This window comes from Schistocerca gregaria, chromosome 7, assembly GCF_023897955.1.
Source record: "Schistocerca gregaria isolate iqSchGreg1 chromosome 7, iqSchGreg1.2, whole genome shotgun sequence".
Classification (NCBI taxonomy): Eukaryota; Metazoa; Arthropoda; class Insecta; order Orthoptera; family Acrididae; genus Schistocerca; species Schistocerca gregaria.
In genome coordinates, this window is record NC_064926.1 from 215,131,125 (window position 1) to 215,150,463 (window position 19,339).

At 44.9% G+C, this 19,339-nt stretch overlaps 1 protein-coding gene across 1 annotated transcript in view; it reads left to right on the forward strand.

Moving 5' to 3' along the window:
- LOC126281478 (glycogen-binding subunit 76A) overlaps nt 1-19,339 on the forward strand; it is a 67,047-nt gene that overhangs the window by 33,114 nt on the left and 14,594 nt on the right. The window contains exon 2 of the mRNA XM_049980474.1: nt 17,563-17,785. Coding sequence (XP_049836431.1) covers nt 17,594-17,785 — 192 coding nt within the window. The 5' untranslated portion in view covers nt 17,563-17,593. The remainder of the gene's footprint in view (nt 1-17,562; nt 17,786-19,339) is intronic.

Here is a 19,339-nt window from a genome sequence, read left to right on the forward strand (position 1 = left end):
GACATTTTGTAAGAAGCGATAACAACCTTGTTTTCCAGTGGAGATGAGAGCTGAAAGCAACAGCCTGAACAACACTTAAGCAAAGTAATAATACGGTTAAAAGTGCATTGTTACGTCTAGGATCTCTGAATGTGAGCTCAAAACATTCAGACAGCATCTAGGAATAGAGATTAGCTTGTTTATATGCCTGGGAAGAGCTACTGCCCAAGCGTGACAAAGAGGCGTTATCTCAAGTTGTGGCGGGATGACAGTACATAAAACTTCACAGGGAGCGGCATAACAACAGACGCGGTTCTAGCAGCCAGATTAAGTAACTGCGGCAAATGGTTACGATGAGGCCTCTGCTAGCATTGCCTCGGCGTTGTCGCCTCGTACTAATCGCTATTGTAATATTTGTTCCTGCATCTCAAATTTATCTAGTGGGAGAGCAACTGGTAATACTTATCACTGAAACAGGCATAGATAACGCAGATTTTACGGAGTTCATGGACTTTGTGTCACTTTCTCAGCTCATGTTGGCGATTTTGCCAATCTGAAAATGTTAAACAATTTTTTTTGTTAAAACAGGTAAACTCATTTATCCGACAATTCTAAACAGTAATTCGTTTTCATGCGATCATGAAACCTTCGTAAGATGATTGTACATCGTTTAAAGTTAGCTATCCTGAGTGCGAAGGTTGGTTTTAACAGCACTGTGCTTTACTAGGCGTGGTCCCATTTGAGGTGATACACCGTCGTCTTCCATCGAACTGACTTAACCAGCCAGTTGTGGGGACCTATATTTTAACGTAGATCCCGAACTGTAATGTACCTCCGCATTTTTCACATTAGTGGTGAACGTGGAGAAGACACATTAAAACTGTAGAACTAACAAGGTATCGGACTCTCTATTGCCCCCTAAATGAGCAGGTGTTCAGAACAGTAGATAGTTAAGTATCTTCTTACCTTTGGTATAGAGGGATAATGCTGTAATTTAACAATCTTTTCGTGGTCAGCGGGACATGGTTAATCTTAGTAATACTTTCGTCTGTTTACATATTCTGCAAGCTGAAATGCTGTAAATGGTGGACGGTACTTTTTACTATTGCTCGTCACTTACTTTCCAGCGTTGCACTCCCAAACGAAGCTAAGGAAAAAGACTGCGTGTGCTTCTGTACGAGCCCTGATTAGTCTTGTCTTCGCGGTCCTTAGAGGACGTCCATTAATTACGTTGGAGGCTTCATTAAAATTTGAACCTTGGTGAAATGTGGCAAGACCCCCGCACCTCGCCTGAGGTTTAACCCTTAGTAGGGTAAAAATAGGTAAAAAAAATTTCTTGTTTTAAACATGGATTAAAACACTTCAAAAACTCTTTTATTTAGAAAAGGCATTAACGTGATTCTAATAGGTTGTTAAAACACTATTTGAAATACGCCAACCCTGACAGGTAGAGATAGACCGACAAAAAGGCTCCACGAAAGTAGTGTTTCCGTTTAAACGGATCCTTAAAAATTGACCTCTTAATGGTATATCATACAGTCATAGTCATTGAGCATTTGGCTACTTCGCAGATGGAAGATATTGTTTGTATCTTCCTTTGAACCGTATGATTAAATAGCTTTCGAATCTCTCTGAATCTACGTGATCACTAAGACTTCTTGTCGATGAGCTTCATCTTAGCTTCCTTCGACAAACGATTAATTTCTTGCTCACTCGTGTTTAGACTTGTCTGCTTGCCGTTTAACATTGTAAAAGTTTTGAAACAAATTGATTTTGAACACAATAACGTCGGCTTTATAGGCGTTGCAGTATATCACGATTCACTCACACGAAATTATTTCGACCGGCACAGCGGAGAACACAGCGAATGAAATGTGACACTTGTTTCAGATGGGAGAAACCCGGGCATCACACGTGTAAAACATTTTTTAGTTCAGAGACCCGATAGACTGATTAGCAATCTGGTATTGTCTGTTATAATAATTCACATTTTCTAAATTGAAAAGTTGAAGGCAGTTTTTATTGCCTCCTCTTAATGTGATTTGGTGAGATTTTGCGAGACCCCCTGCCCCCATTTTCAGCTCATGTAATTAATTGGCGCCCTCTTGGTCTTGGTGTTGGCGGCAGGATCGTTCGGCGCACTGTCACAAATGCAGATCCCCATTTTGGTTCATGGAGCATTTCTGTAGTCGCATGTTGGTCGAACCCGCTGGTAACTGATCTACCAGCACGTCTCTGAATTATTTTGATGTCTTTCTTTAATCCGACCTGGTGGGGATCCCACACACTCGAAAAGTACTCATGAATCGGTCGCACAGGTGTTACATACAGTCTTCATAGATGAGTTAAATTTCCTTAGAATTCTCCCAATAAACTGAAGTCTATCATTTTGTCCCTTTCGTGAATTTATCGAATGGCTATTGATAAGTCCGTGTAAATACCTTTTGAGGGGGAAACTGCAGAGGTTCGAACACAAATGCAAAAATAATTTTTAAAAATACGTTGTAAAGTGCCTGGTCGCCGTTCCATTAAAAGCATACGCTACTGTGACCGCAGTCACAGATTCCATCTTAATTACGGGTAAGATAAAAATAGCCTAAGTCAGTTTGACAGGGAGGGAATCAGATTCACAGCAGAGACCGTAGATGTCGTATCGCGGCGCCGTGTTAAACCGCAGCCTGGCAGTTGTTTCTGGAATGTAGCCTCAACGGGTTACGCCCCCGTGCGGCCGTACCGGCATTTCCTCCTGCTTTGTGGCAGCCCAGCCGCCTCTGGTTGTCCCGTTGCGCCAGGCAGCCGCCCGCAGGAGAGAGCAGATCGTGGTCGGCTATTATTAAACCGGCCCACCAGACCAGTCGGCGATAGCACAGCCCCACCAGACGGTCACGTGACCGCCTCGCCTCACCTTCCGCGCTGCGCCGGCGTTGCCGCTGTCTGGTGCAGCTGGGCTGAACCCTGCGGGGTGCAACCACCTGTACGCAGTGTACAGCGATCTTCTCGCACAGGTGCACGCAAAGTATCCAAAGTGACACCAGTGGCAAGCGCAGAGAGGAAAGTTACTCTATGGTTCGAGCTCGCGGTACTTACTGGTGGAATGAAATCAGAAGCGCAACAAGGAATCCTGGATACAAACAATTATTCTTTGGTTTATATATTAGGTTAAAACGACCGCATAAAAGAATTGGGAGACGAATTGCAACGACTTCATGACAAAAGTGGAACCCTCCTGAAATAGACGAGTCAGCTGTATAGACGGCATATCGTCATATGTAGTGTGTGTTCAGTAGCAGAGATTTTGTTTGACGCATGATCGTAGGCTTTGGGAGCGCAAAGGGTTGGCCTTCTCGTCGGAGTATGAGCGGAATGTAAACTTGAGCGGTAAGAAGCATGATGGTGTCTATACGTGTGTCGCTTATTAGTGCCAACAATACCTTCATTGCACAACCGAAGCCAATTTATTCGTGTTAAAAACCCGTACTCCTTCGTGGAAATAGGCCGCGCCGCGTTGACTGCACCGCCCGCTTACCCACGGACGACAATCTGCGAAGTGCAGTTGTCCTCCCCTATGGCTTCTCATTCAGTCAGGAGCCCCACTGATTATGCGAAGAAGGGATCCTCAATGGTGCACGGCCTGTATGTCCAGTTGCATCTCGTGTGGAGATGATAAAAGGACACTGCTTCCGTGTGCAAAGTGTTTCGCTTTTCTTCCCTTGCAATAGCCAAAAATAGGTTCGACTAGAAATTTGTTACTTGTTCATAGTGCTTTCGTCGAAGTGTATGTCGTACAGTATTCATCCAATCTCCATTATGAAGCCGGCCGCGGTGGTCTTGCGGTTCTAGGCACTTCAGTCCGGAACCGTGTCACTGCTACGCTCGCAGATTCGAATCCTGCCCTGGGGAATGGATGTGTGTGATGTCCTTAGGTTAATTAGGTTTAAGTAGTTCTAACTTCTAGGGGACTGATGACCTCAGATGTTAAGTCCCATAGTGGCACAGGGAAGAGCACAATTTGTTTAAAATCTTCTTTTTCCCTCACATTCGTCGCATCGAAATCTGTTTAGTCGTTTTTGTTCTTCTTTCAACAATTCGTGAGAACACAGTAACGCCACAGTTCAAACACACGTGCACACCAAAAGTGATTATTTACCATGAGACTACGGAGGGCGACAACTCACATGTCAAAAATTACGACAAATGTTCAGAGCAGGAGACAATACTGATCTGTTACACTTCGTTGCCGAAGGTTGAAACAACTCTTACGAAGCGAGTTGACGCAGCGTTCGAGAAGAAATGCATTCAAATACGCGTAAGATCTCCCCAATTTTTACGTAGTATGACCTTTCATCAAAAGGAATCTCCCACTTTCCTCTTCATCCCTGCTCTTATCAAGGTTTGTAAGGGAATACCCGGGGCATCCAACATCTTCCTGGGCGTAGTAACTCGCCCATCTCTCTCTCTCTCTCTCTCTCTCTCCTCTCTCTCTCTCTCTCTCTCTCTCTCTCTCTCTCTCTCCCTTTTTCCCTCCCTCTCTCCCCTCCTCTTTGCTTCTCTCCCGGTTTTACTGATTCTCGGTTGCAATGTGGTTCATAGTTTGTCTGGTACATCCTTCTTTTCTGAAGACCGTTCCCGGCCTGATGATGCATATAGTATGAAGGAACCGATGACCTCATAGTTCGGTCCGTTTAAGCCAATCCAATCAGTGTGCGCTCAATCTCTAATGACCTCGTCTTCGATGAAATGTCCAACCTTATTCTCCCTTCATTGCAGTAATCTGATTTTTATTTTTTATTTTTTTGCTTTTATTGCGCCGTCGTCACTGGGCAAAATTCGCCCAGCGTTACCCAATTCGTCTGTAACTAAAAGTACACAAGTGACCTGACAGCGCTAGATGCGCACGGCCTCTCTTCGGCAGCGTGGACAAAACTTTCGTCTGTGCGAGATAGTTCAGTTTGTCTATAACGTCCAAAGCCCAATAGTATGCTACACAGGTGTACAGCTGATAAAGCATATCTTATTTTACCATTGGTGTACACACACACACACACACATATATATATATATATATATATATATATATATATATATATATATATATATATATATATAATCTGCATTGTACACTCCAAAAGAAGCCTGGTTCATGGATTAAAACTGTTGCATAACAATAAGACTTAGGGTGCCGTGGCAAGGAATCAGCTTTTAACGCAAGGTTATGCGGCTGAGTCAGGCAGTTCAAAGATCGGGAAAGGCAAGGACATGCCATTTTAAATAGGTACATGCCTAATAAATAATTGGTGTTCAACCCAATCTTCTGGTTGGCACAGTTTTACTTCTGTGTAAGTCGCTCGACGCTATGCTTATTTGTCACTGCAAATACATTACGTAAAGTTGCGGTATACATAAGCACATATCAGCAATGTTTATGACAAAGGCACGTTCAATGACTTGATTTGAGAAGAACTGACCGCTGCGTCAATGCAGGAAGCTCTAAAGACCCTCTTGTGAAGTAATCGTTGGAGTAGCAACAAATGCAGTCTGCAATCTTAACGTTTTTTAGAAAATCTCAGTCATTGCACAAGCATGCTACTACACCTGAGAACCTTTGGTGTGCTTAGATCTGATAACCAGCTCACGCAGTCGGTTGTGGAACCCAAGGCTAGATTTCACATTTACCGACCGGGTCTTGGAGAGATTTCGTTCTAAATCATACACTTCTGCGTTGTAATTGCCTCTGTCGTGGAGACAAAGGGCAAAGTTGACGTTACAGACGCCAACAATTGCACCTAACAGATTACCATTGTTTCTTTTAATGAACCTGAGAGCGCATTTCGAGAAAGGTAAGGCGGAATGTTTCCTGTCACATCTAGTAGCCCTGTCAAGTAACGACGCTGATAATGAATGCGCATTTACGTCCGACCGCGGGAAAGCACTGCATTGGAATAAGCGTCCTAATACCCGCGACGGTAAACGTCTTTCCTGAGAAGATTAAGTGTCGTGTGTTATCTGAAATTTTGAAAATGGCTTGCTGACTACGCCTGAACATAGCCTTCAGAGTGAAGTAAACACTATCCTCTTGAAGATAGCGTATTCTAAGACGTCAAAGATCCTTTCGTTCCCCATGCCAGTGGCATATTTAGTTTTCGGTGTATTTGCATAGCTAACCGCTTCCTGTCATTAGTTCAAAGTAAGAAATGTCATATCGCTTAATCTACGTCTGGCTTAATCTACGAACAGACATGTAATACACCGTCTTCCATAGTGTGATGTACTTCAATTGGACTATAGTCCTTAGCACAGCGCACTAAATATGTCATCTGTCCGCAGCTGTGAGTGTGTGGTTCTAAAATATCTCACATGGTGAAAGACAAACTTGGTCTCTCTGGGAAGTACGGCAAAAAACTTTTTGTACACGACTATGAACTGCAAAATGAGGTGTTACGATGTAAACCGATTAGGTACATAGAGCCCACCTAATGACAGGACGAAATATTCGCGAAATAACATGAAACCTGACCTCGATTTTCGCTTTCGGTGTTTAGCATTATACCGCTCTGTCACCAGAGATGGATAGTGTTACGCAAATTTGTAGTCTGTCATGCATCTAGGTTAATCCCTCTATGCGGTCAGGGGCATTCCCCCTCGCACGTAATTAATTGAGCTTTCAGACCGGCAGCAAGCATGCAAGATAGTGAAAGAGAGCGATTCGTCCGCGTGGATACCTTAAGAGAACAGTTTTTTCTGTTAAAATGTTAGCGAAATCGTTCTATAGTTTCTCGCGAAGTAATTTTTATTTTTTCGATTGTCACACGCTACCAGAAAAATAAAACTGTTCATCCTGGCATCAGTATGTTGCGTAAGCGAAAAGTGATAGCACTATTTAACTTATATGATGACAAAATTTAACTTATATGATGACAAAATTTATCAGTCTATCAATTCCTTTGACTTAAGCGAACAGCATACAATGCGTAATCAATGGTCGTTATATAAATACAGTACACATAAGTTTCTCTCGTTTGCTGTTTACTCAATTTTTCGTTGTAAATTTGGCGTACGATTTACTTGAAGTGCCCCTTCCACTTTTTACATGTTTTTAAATTAAGTTTTCCCTCGTTGTTGAGGCGCGCTGAAGTCTAAAAAATACCGAATTTTCGAATCTCATATTTTTTGCTGCACTTGCCTTAACGTATGTACACAAAAAACACAATGCTTAGTGCAAAAAAGGTATAGTAGTTTGTTGATAATTTGGTATCTACGTCTGATAAGTTGAGACGCCATGAAATGCACAGTTTTAAGATACGCTTTTGTTATCTTTAATGTTCGAGCGTAATATTCTAGTTTCATCTGGTATTAGGCAATGAAGACACATATAAATAAGAGTTAAACTGTATTATCTGCATGCTTTCTTTCTCATATTGTAATTACACTGCCCTTGGTTTCACATTGCTGCACATCAAGTGTTAGCATGAATGATTGGCTGGATATTTTTTGAGGTAATCATTTGGGATTTAATTTCTTCCTTCTCCTCACTAGTTAATTTCCGCACCATAACTGCGGTTAAAGAACGAAATGTGACGAATGTCTAAGCGCCAAATTTGTGAGTAGTGTGTTCAGTAAGTGAGTCAAACGGCCTTAAGACACCTTACTGGGGAGGTCCTATATGCCCGCATGGTACGACTCTACAGATCGTCAGACCCAACATCTCGCTGTATTAATAACCTCATCATCTACGTACTGCATCCCGCGGAGTGCATCCTTCATTTGGTCAGATGGAAGTCGGAAGGTGCTAGATTCTGGCTGTAGGTAGATAGGACAAGTTTGTGCGACGTTGTTGCTATGATGACAGACGCCTCGCCCAACAACTCACCGTGGTTTTGTTTACTGCCATGTCTGTAGACATTCTGCAAGAGCCTGTGAACATTTGAAATGGCCTGGTTTCTGGCGAAAAACTGAGTGACACCGGCTTGGAACGCACCTCAGACGCCATTTTGACCGCTACGTACAGAGCCACCACCTACCGGGACTTCATAAAACTGCAGGGGCTAAAGCGCGATTATTCCATGATATCCCTCACCAAATCTCAAGTGTTTTTAAACCGAAACTGGTCGAGGAAAAAATGTTGCTTTACTAGCTGAACTCCCCCTCGTATCTCTAAATGCATACACGAACTATTTGTGTGATTATGTTGTTGTTGTTGTTGCTGTTTTTGTTTTCAGTCCTGAGACTGGTTTGATGCAGCTCTCCATGCTACTCTACCCTGTGCAAGCTTCATCTCCCAGTACCTACTGAAACCTACATCCATCTGAATCCACTTGGTGTATTCATCACTTGGTCTCCCTCTACAATTTTTACCCTCCACGCTGCACTCCAATACTAAATTGGTGATACGTTGATGCCTCAGAATATGCCCTACCAACCGATCCCTTCTTCTAGACAATTTGTGCCACAAATTTCTCTTCTCCCCAATTCTATTCAATACCTTCTCATTAGTTATGTGATGTACCCATCTAACCTTCAGCATTCTTCTGTAGCACCACATTTCGAAAGCTTCTATTCTCTTCCTGTCCAAACTATTTATCGTCCATGTTTCACTTCCATACATGGATACACTCCATACAAATACTTTCAAAAACCACTTCCTGACACTGAAATCTATACTCGATGTTAACAAATTTCTCTTCAAAAACCCTTTCCTTGCCCTTGCCATTGCCATTCTACATTTTGTATTCTCTCTACTTCGACTATCATCAGTTATTTTGCCCCCCCCCCCCCCCCCAAATAGCAAAACTCATTTACTTCTTTAAGCGTATCATTTCCTAATATAATTGCCACAGCACCACCCGATTTAATTCGACTACATTCCAGTATCCTCGTTTTGCTTTTGTTGATGTTCATCTGATATCCTCTTTTCAAGACACTATCCATTCCGACATTAACATTAGTTTCTGCACAAAATAAACTATTAAACCGTGTACTCCTATGTAGTTCTGAGGGTGCTAAGATAGTGTGTAAAAATACATCATAATACTCTATTTACTAACTGAACAAGTTTGCTGAGTGATTAAATCCATATCAGTTGACAGCTGCAGTGTCGTGCGTCTACTACCAGCGTTAATTTATACTTCAACTTAAGTTCCATTAAGAAGTATGGTTTCATCTATTTTCTCCCTCCGCCCCCACACCACTCCCACGCGTACTTGCCATTGCGCGCGTGCACACCACACACACACACACACACACACACACACACACACACACACACACAAATAAATGTCTTTGGCAGGAACATCGATTCTATTCCTGCTTCCTCGAGCAACAGTGAATGTGGCGCGCAAGTGTTGTACAACTCACAGTACTGCAAACAGGGTCAGCACAACATAAGCAGCTATAGCTACGGCCATATTGTTGTGACATTGCTATTACTTGTGCGCGCCGCTGCGGGCTCCTGACAGTGGCTACGAGGTGATGGATAGGCAACCGTTGTCGGGAAGGAAGTCCCCAATCCCGCCGGTGCTGGCATCTGGCGGCGTACGTGCCCGGCGTGGGCGTCGCTGGGTGACAGCCAGCTATTTGTGCGTCAGCTGACTGCTGCGGGAAGGAAGGACGGCCGCAAATAGAACACTCACTCACTCACCACCACCATCGCGCCAGCGGATCTGCCAGAGCCCGAAAAACATAGACGGTCCGACCTCCCTAATCACTCAAGGGGACTGAACCAAAGCAGCAGATCAGAAATTCTGTTGGGTAATTTAGCTGTCGTGTTTGCAGTAGGCGTTCTGACGATTGCAGATCGTAAAACCTTTAAATTATGCCAGTAGTGTGTACTCGTGAAGGTAGAAATAAAATAGCGTGTAAATGAAGTGTCTCAATCGAAATGGGGATTGGCTGTGGAAGATAGTGTAGTTTATGTATTTTCTGTGTCACCTGCTTTCAGAAAGTACTAACGCCCAAAAGTATCAGTTGGGTATGTAATTTAGCTTGGTGTTGTAAACCGCGACAATGAGAAAGTATCTGTGGCGCTTAAAAAGAAAATGTAAAATTTGTGCAAAAATAATACGTCGAAGTGCCGTTTGAAAACGTTTTCTACTGCCTTTCCTATTAGACATTTATGACTTGCTTGGTATCAAGTGTTCCACTTCCAAAAACTTGTTTCTTTTCAGTGTTCTAGTGCTTGAAGCGTTTCAAACGACTGGTATAAATTAAAAAAAAGATCTCAAAGGATCGGTTCAGTTATACACGAGATTTTATCTGCAGAGATACCATGTCAAGTAGTAGTTTTGTTCGTCGTGTCGGGCATAATTAGTTTCAGTTGAGGAAGAAAATGTACAGAAATTCTAGTGACGTATGGAAATTAAATTGTTTTACTCTACTGGTTCAACTAGACCCGTGCGAACTGGCAATTTAGGTAATTTGTTCCTTAATAAATTACTGCTCTTCAATGAAACAACAATGAATAATCAGAAGCGATAGGCGTTCACTAGCGATTTTAAGCATTGCAACGGAGAAAATAAATTAGCCGTGTTGTGTGGTAAAGATAAAAAAAATTGCGTTTTTCTTCTCTGTGCCCTTAAACCTAGCAACCATTTTTTTAATCATGTAATGACGTACTTTCCTCTCTACCCTCTTCAGATGACCCAGGAAGAGCACGTATTATATCATAGTAAACCTACGTCTCTCAAGTAAACCTACGTCTCTCAAAGACGTGCCAAGAAAATTTGAAAAAAATCTATCAGAACATACTTCGTTTCTTCGTTCGCGTGGACCATGAGGGTATTAGAAGCTTACAGTAGTGTACACAGGCCATGGAAATAGCTGCGTAGCGCCTTAGACGACGAACGCTGATTGCACATATTGAGCGTTAGCCCGTGAAGGATACATCATGGGGGCTTGTTCGACCCGCTCGGTTGCTCGTATAGGCCACACACATCACGTTCGCGCCTGACGTGACTACAATCGGCCGTACGCTGAGGAACTCTACGGTGTAAGCTGCTGGAACCTCCACGCAAGTAGGTCTCGGACGAACGCGGCCGGCGCTCCTATTTATAGCCCATTTATCACCAGCCCTGCCCTCTAGCGGGCCAACGTGCAGAAATTGGCGAGCCCAGGGTCGCTTGCAGAGGACAGGTGCCAGGTTGTGACTAGACGGGCTCACCTTCTGCCACTTCGTCGACCTTCTCGACACCAGAAGCTTCTACATGGCAGGCAGCACACAGCTTGCGGTTTTAGTGTGCGAAAGTAGTGAAATGAGACATGGGCTAAAAAGTAATGGTTCTTAGGCAGCTTGCGATGAATATATTACCGATCTTAATTATATGTTAGGAAAGAGGTAGCGCAGCGGTTACGACCCTGTACTGTTGTGGACGAGTGCGTTTAGACAGTTTCGATGTAGCTTAAACGTGGTCTCTCCACAGTCGGGCAGATGCCACAGCAGTTTCCTTCCACCCCCATCGTTCAGATGAAATGATAGTGTCCAATGACCTCGATGAGAACTCTGAACAGTTGGCTATCTATAACCTTTTTGTCTCCTCCCCTACTTGCAATCAGACGTTCTTAATGCCAATGTGTTTCTGACGATACTGTTTGTTGCTATCCTGTACCTACGGCTCTTAACATTTTCAATTTGAAACATCTTTTGTTCATGAAGTGTGGACCTTAACACAGCTTCCCACGGGATATGAATGAAAGTGAATGGCTACGCAATGAGTTGACCTCAACCTTGCTGAACTCTGGGAGTTCAGTTACAGCGCAGGCTGACAAATGGAGAGGACTGTACCAAAACCCCTAAGAACTGTTAGCATTGTTGAAAGACTGGGAGTAAACCCTTGCGAATTCCGTCACACGTAAATTATGGATCTGAGTCTTCGCTTGGGTTAGCACCAGATGAGCTGTCTGCTAAAGATAGTCTAGTTACTGATTGTAATTATCATTAGTCTGAGAATTGCTGTTAGGACCGAGAGCCCAATTTCCCGTATCAATAGTAAAGTTGCAAACGTCTTTACAAAACGCGTCCATTTATTAGTGGCGCGGTCATGGTAATCAATTTTTCCATAGGCATTGTTGGTAAACAGGAAAACAGAGCAACTTCTGCTTGGTTTTTACAAGCCTTACTGATCTTATATTTTTCTCTGAGACATACGTCTCCTCTTTATCTGCGATAATGATCGAAGCAGAAGAAATGGATTAAAATTTGTGCTGCGGCCGGGACTGGAACCCGGGTCTTCGAAATGCTAACCATTACACCACCACAGCACTATGGTTAGCATTGCTTCACGATGGTACAGGACTTTCCCATTATGTCCAACGCTAGGGTGCTATTCCACGCCGGAGAGCCCTGGCAGTAGTGACAGTGTAGGGGAAAATAAGCAGAAGATACGAATTGAAGTTTGTGTTGGGAAGGCACTCTACTTGAGTAGTTCGTTCAGCAACGCTAGCCATAGTGCTGTGGTAATGTAATGGTTAGCATTTCTGCCCAACAAACAGGACCTCGGTTCGAGTCCCGTTGGCAGCACAAATTTTAATCCGTTTCTTCTGCTTCAATCATTATCACAGACAAACTTTACTGATGACTTGTTTCTGACTTATCAACCAGTAGTACATAATCCGCTGAGATCCAGGTAGAAATGGAGATGGCTTACGAAATCGGTGTAATAAGCAGCCGAATACTGAACACTTTCGAGCATAAACTGGAAACCGTTGCAGAGCGAGTTAACGTACTTAAAGCACAAATTTGGACTGTACGCTGTTGAAGTAAATTATATGAGCGAATCACACAAGTTTCACGAAGAAAATACACAATATCCTCCTCCTCCTCCTCCTCCTCCTCCTCCTCCTCATACGAAATTGGGCTACTCGTGTCCAATGAACTACATGTCGACGAAATATTCAACTGTATAATACAGCTATCTAGAAAAAATTACGCGTATCAGAGATTATACTAAGCATGTGTTGTTCACAAACAACTGAATTTCTCGAAACCAAAATTACATTGTTTCTTTACTGTAATTTCGATGTTACGCAAGTGAACAGAAACAAATTAAGACAGTAACGTGAAGCTTTGTTAATGCATTATTTGTTAATGGGAAATTCGAACAGAGTAAGCTTCGGCTGATTCACGCTGAAGCTGTGCGTGCATGCTCGGCGTGGACCCAGAAGCACTCACCGTTACACACACACGCGTACGCGCACACACTCTTTGCCTCCGGCCACGAGTTCGACTCCTGGGCTCTTCCTGGCTGGTTTGGCCTCATGGCGCCGACACGCTCTGCTTCGCACAGCTCTTTGATCGCCCGTCCCCGGCAGTCTATCGCTCTCTGTATCTCATACGTGTACTGCGCGCGGCGTGTGTTCCACATTCCGTGCCACTTATAGCTTCTCTGGTCGCGTCTTGTTTTCGTTCTCGTTCCACTACATTAGTTTCTTTTTTGTGAGAATAAACGATGCCGTGGATAAAGATAACAATCGTGAGCGGTTAAGTTCACACAGGAGCAAAGCGCGGGCCGAAAGCACTGCTGTTTAATTGCACACGCCAGACATCAAGATCAATCTAATATCTGGCTGTTTTATTGCCCGTAGAGAAGTATTGCCGCAGAAACTGGTACCTAGATCGTGTCTGGTCGTGAGAAGCTTGTGCGAGCGGCAGTACACAAAAGTAAATCAATGACATTATAATTAAAAGTAGTAGTTTGCAGGAAGCTGTTACGTGTTAACATTATGTCCTTAGGATTCTTCGTAGAACAGCAGCACATCACTTGAAGGAAATAAGCGCATTCTTCTGAAGCGATGATATATTCCCGCGACATCGGACTTTAACCTTATAAAACGAGAAAAAAATTCTACATGAATACTCCTACTATTCAGACTTAGGTGTGTAGCAGAGGATAGAACAATGTTCCAGACGCTTGCTCGAAAGTCCCACTCTCTAATACCACTTCGCAAAAAAATGAGCTTTTAAATCTTCACTTAAGAGATGTTTTTATTACTTCAAAACACTTCGCAAGCGACCTAACGGTGTGTGGCAGAGGATACTTCTGGTACCCCTCCCTCCCGTGAATGATGCGTAAGAATAATGATTGTAAGCATCTGTATTAGCCCCAATTCCTCGAATGTTGTCGTCGTGGCCATTTCGCGAGATTTATGCGGGAGGAAGTAACACGTTCTCTTCCCGAGAAATGCTTCCTTGAAATTTCAATAGTAAACCTCTTAGTGATCCATAAAGCCGCTCATGTAACTCCTGCCAGTTAAGTTCGTTCAGGATGTTAAAGCTCGCGGGCGGACTAAATGATCCAGTACTCTAGAACCAGTCCAAAGAGCGCCGATTAAGCCACTTCTTTAGTGGATGAATTACATTTCGTTAACATTCTTCCTACGAATCTGTCGGGCATCTGGCTTTCCTGCAATTTATTTTATACGCTCATTCACTTAAGGTCGCTGCTAATTTTTTACGCTTGACTCTGTTTCCAGCAATTTCTAATAAACAGTGTAGTTCTACAATAGTGGATATCTTTACAATGTATGTGAAATATTGTAAATACGTTCAGGTTCAACTGTCAGAGCCTGTGCCACTCAGAAGTCCTCTGCAAGTCTATATTGTCTTCTGGTGTTGCTACTTTCCTATAGACAACCATACCATTTGCGAACAGTGTTAAAAAGCTTCCAACGCTTCCTACATATTTCTTCTACCTTCTGACTGGTATTATGATGCCGCCACGAATTTCTCTCCTGTACAAACCTCTTCATCTGAGAGTAGCACTTGCAACCTACGTTCTGGATGTATTTCAGTCTGTCTTCCCTTACAATTTTTGCCCTCTAAAATTCCCTCAGTATCCCAATTCCTTGACGTACTTCAGTTTGCAGGGGTCAACAAAATATCTTGACACGTGGAAAAGAATGTTGGTGATGGAAATGTCGTAAAAAGATCTCGCCGAAACGAAAAACGCCTGCTTTCTATAGACTGCCGTCGCAATTCGCATATTACTTCCATGACACTCACTTTCCTACTAGGTGATAACACTAAACGAGCTGCGTTTCTCTGAACTTCCGTTGTTTTCCGTGACTCACATGGCTCGCTGGACACGAGTAGGGTATTATCGCGAGCTCACATCATTTCCTCGGGCGTTTTAGTAGTAAATTTGAAGCAATGGAGCAACATACAGAATGACAGTATGGAGCAACATACAGAATGACAGCGAAGTCGCGAATTCTCCGCGTTGTGTTCGCCAACCACTTCAGCTTCGTAGCCATCTCTGACTGTGGTAGAATTGGCCAGGCACAGCTGTTGGTAACTCTAGCAGGAACTGCCGTCGGCTTGCCGTGGATACAGCCTGTTTGGATTTGCCGTGGATACAGCCTGTTTGGATTCGGACTTACTTATTGAAGGGTCGAAGAAATGCCCTAAATTATGGGGCACACCTCGGAGGGAGTAGCATGATCGTGGTCTCAAGTGTGCAAAACGTTCTGCGAGCGGTTTGCTCTGCGAAGCAGGATCAATAGCGAAATTATGGAAGCATGTATCATTGTATCCTCGTCGTTGCGCTTTGCTGGAATAGGCACATTTAAAACTTCACAGCCCTGAGCAGAATATGCTTTGCTCCCTGGCGAGAGCCCTTCCAGCTTGATGTACACATCATCCTTGAATAACAGTTCAGAATATACACTACTGGAAATTGAAATAAGAACACCGTGAATTCATTGTCCCAGAAAGGGGAAACTTTATTGACACATTCCTGGGGTCAGATACATCACATGATCACACTGACAGAACCACAGGCACATAGACACAGGCAACAGAGCATGCACAATGTAGGCACTAGTACAGTGTATATCCACCTTTCGCAGCAATGCAGGCTGCTATTCTCCCATGGAGACGATCGTAGAGATGCTGGATGTAGTCCTGTGGAACGGCTTGCCATGCCATTTCCACCTGGCGCCTCAGTTGGACCAGCGTTCGTGCTGGACGTGCAGACCGCGTGAGACGACGCTTCATCCAGTCCCAAACATGCTCAATGGGGGACAGATCCGGAGATCTTGCTGGCCAGGGTAGTTGACTTACACCTTCTAGAGCACGTTGGGTGGCACGGGATACATGCGGACGTGCATTGTCCTGTTGGAACAGCAAGTTCCCTTGCCGGTCTAGGAATGGTAGAACGATAGGTTCGATGACGGTTTGGATGTACCGTGCACTATTCAGTGTCCCCTCGACGATCACCAGAGGTGTACGGCCAGTGTAGGAGATCGCTCCCCACACCATGATGCCGGGTGTTGGCCCTGTGTGCCTTGGTCGTATGCAGTCCTGATTGTGGCGCTCACCTGCACGGCGCCAAACACGCATACGACCATCATTGGCACCAAGGCAGAAGCGACTCTCATCGCTGAAGACGACACGTCTCCATTCGTCCATCCATTCACGCCTGTCGCGACACCACTGGAGGGGGGCTGCACGATGTTGGGGCGTGAGCGGAAGACGGCCTAACGGTGTGCGGGACCGTAGCCCAGCTTCCTGGAGACGGTTGCGAATGGTCCTCGCCGATACCCCAGGAGCAACAGTGTCCCTAATTTGCTGGGAAGTGGCGGTGCGGTCCCCTACGGCACTGCGTAGGATCCTACGGTCTTGTCGTGCATCCGTGCGTCGCTGCGGTCTGGTCCCAGGTCGACGGGCACGTGCACCTTCCGCCGACCACTGGCGACAACATCGATGTACTGTGGAGACCTCACGCCCCACGTGTTGAGCAATTCGGCGGTACGTCCAGCCGGCCTCCCGCATGCCCACTATACGCCCTCGCTCAAAGTCCGTCAACTGCACATACGGTTCACGTCCACGCTGTCGCGGCATGCTACCAGTGTTAAAGACTGCGATGGAGCTCCGTATGCCACGGCAAACTGGCTGACACTGACGGCGGCGGTGCACAAATGCTGCGCAGCTAGCGCCATTCGACGGCCAACACCGCGGTTCCTGGTGTGTCCGCTGTGCCGTGCGTGTGATCATTGCTTGTACAGCCCTCTCGCAGTGTCCGGAGCAAGTATGGTGGGTCTGACACACCGGTGTCAATGTGTTCTTTTTTCCATTTCCAGTAGTGTATTTTGCTATTACACTGGCTAAGTGTAGTCACTACTTCGCTGTATGGCAGTCACTTGCCTGCTTTCTTCTGCTTGCGTCAACACTGATTACCTTCCAATCTATTACCGCGGCACGATTACTCCTGGGATATCGTCACGTATGTACTGTAACTGTTTTTGACGATGCGAGCACACACGGTCTATACTCGCCTCGTGTAAATAGTTAATCTAGTTTGTATACCATACATCGCAACAATAAACCAAAGGAGAGCGGACGAACGTAGTGTACATAGCCAAATTAGTAGATCTTTGGCACCTTCAGAGTATTCTACCTGTAGAACGTAGTGTTGGGTTCGTCCTTTTTCTATGGGATCGTTGCAGTTTAAGCTGTTATTAATTGTGATTCCTAGGTGGTGAATCGACAGCCTTGCACGGTTTATCGTGGAACCGAAATTTGACGGAATGTGTTTAGTAGTGTGGAGGATCTCAGTGCCTGCTGCTAAGTGTGAGCGATGTGTGGCCATGTTGCAGCCCGGGAAGCAGTAACAGCTCCACCGCCGCCATGTGCTCGCTGGCCGCCATGCCCGAGGTGCTGGTGTCGCACAGCCCGCCGGACTACTTCTACCGCAGCCGCTACACGCCGCCCCCGCCGCCCAAGCCAGCCCCTACCAGGCCGTGCCTCGCCTCTCCGCCGCCCAGAGCCGCCAAGAAGAAGGTCGTCTTCGCCGATGACAAGGGCTACTCGCTCACACAGGTACGACACGAGAATTTACTCGTATACTTACTGCATTCCCTCTATCGCTATACTACTACTACTACTACTACTACTGATAGTCTTCTGCCCAAAGACTTGTTTGATGCCGCTGTCCACACTAGGCTATCACATGAGAGCCTATTCATCTCGTGTAGCTACAATAATCTGTCCGTTTGAACCTACTTACTATAATCATGCCTTTGTGTAACTGCAATTCCCTGTCCATAAAAAACCACACACACACACACACACACACACACACACACACACACACACACACTGATATGTGTTGGAAATATAGTAATTGTATACTGACTTTTTAGCCAGTAAAGTTTCATTTCTGTATAATGCTTTTCTCTGCAGCTTTGCTTGCATATGCATTTGACCCACATATTGAATCCTTCCGGCCCCCACCCTACTTTATGTCCACCACTTCTTTCCTCTCTGCCCACCTAAGCCTTCCACCTCCATCCCATCATTTATCTCTCTCACCAGCCATGATCGGCGTATGTAGTCTCTCCAATACACTTCAGTAAAGCAGACAAATACTACTCCCACACCACACACAGCAGCCTACATGTTTGGGCTCCGAAAAAGTTTCGGACCCCCCACCCCCCCGCCCCTGGAATATAGGCTGCCCTTCAACACAGGTTGATTTGGCAGGCCGATAGTCCCACACAACATTCCTGTCATGCTGGTCATCCTATACCTCGGGGACTGGAAACAGTTTTTGCTCATATATTTGCTCCTATTGGAGCTAAGAATTTATGAACCCCATAGTTCTGGTACTGTTGAGGCTTGCTGTTTGTGCCAAATGCCTTGAAATTCGTCCTCGATTTTGGGAGGAGATCAGAGACGCTCGCACGTCTCCACGCTACAATCGCATAGAGGTGGGGCCATCAGTTGCAGCTGATAGAGATGAAATGAGAACCATCTGTGGTTAAAGAGAAGGTGGAATTTGGTGACCAGAAACTGTGGTACATACCGAGGAAGAACCACAGTCGGCATTGATGCTCAGTAGTAAGGTTGCATAACGAACATCCCATTAGCCACTTAGATCCTATAAGGATCTTACTTGCTGGCTTTCAGAAGGTATTTCTAAGGAACATGTTGATACTTTCTCTTTCCCTGGTGGACACCACTCTTAGCAAGAATGTAGACGATTTCATTCAGTAATATCATAGCGCCTCTGTACCCAATGAATGGTCATTTTTGTTGTTGAGGCGCTACAGTTCAGAAATAGGACCTACAGTCCTGCACACAATGATGATATTTTTGACCGCAAGTTTCCTAGGAGCAGCAATACTGATCGCGAGTCTGCCAGAAGGAGTGTCCCATTATGTACCCCGTGGTAAAAAAACCAGTGCCTCTAATATAGCAGTGAACTCTGCGGTAAGTACAAAGGCTTCTGAAGGGGGCTGGAACTGGCTACTACGGCGTTGCTGGTCGTCATCGGAAGATTTGAACTTCCTGGACAAGGCTTTGGCTGAACTTGCGGGGGACGTTACCTAGCAACTGACACTAGTTCGTGATTTCAGAATGATGGTGCTCCAG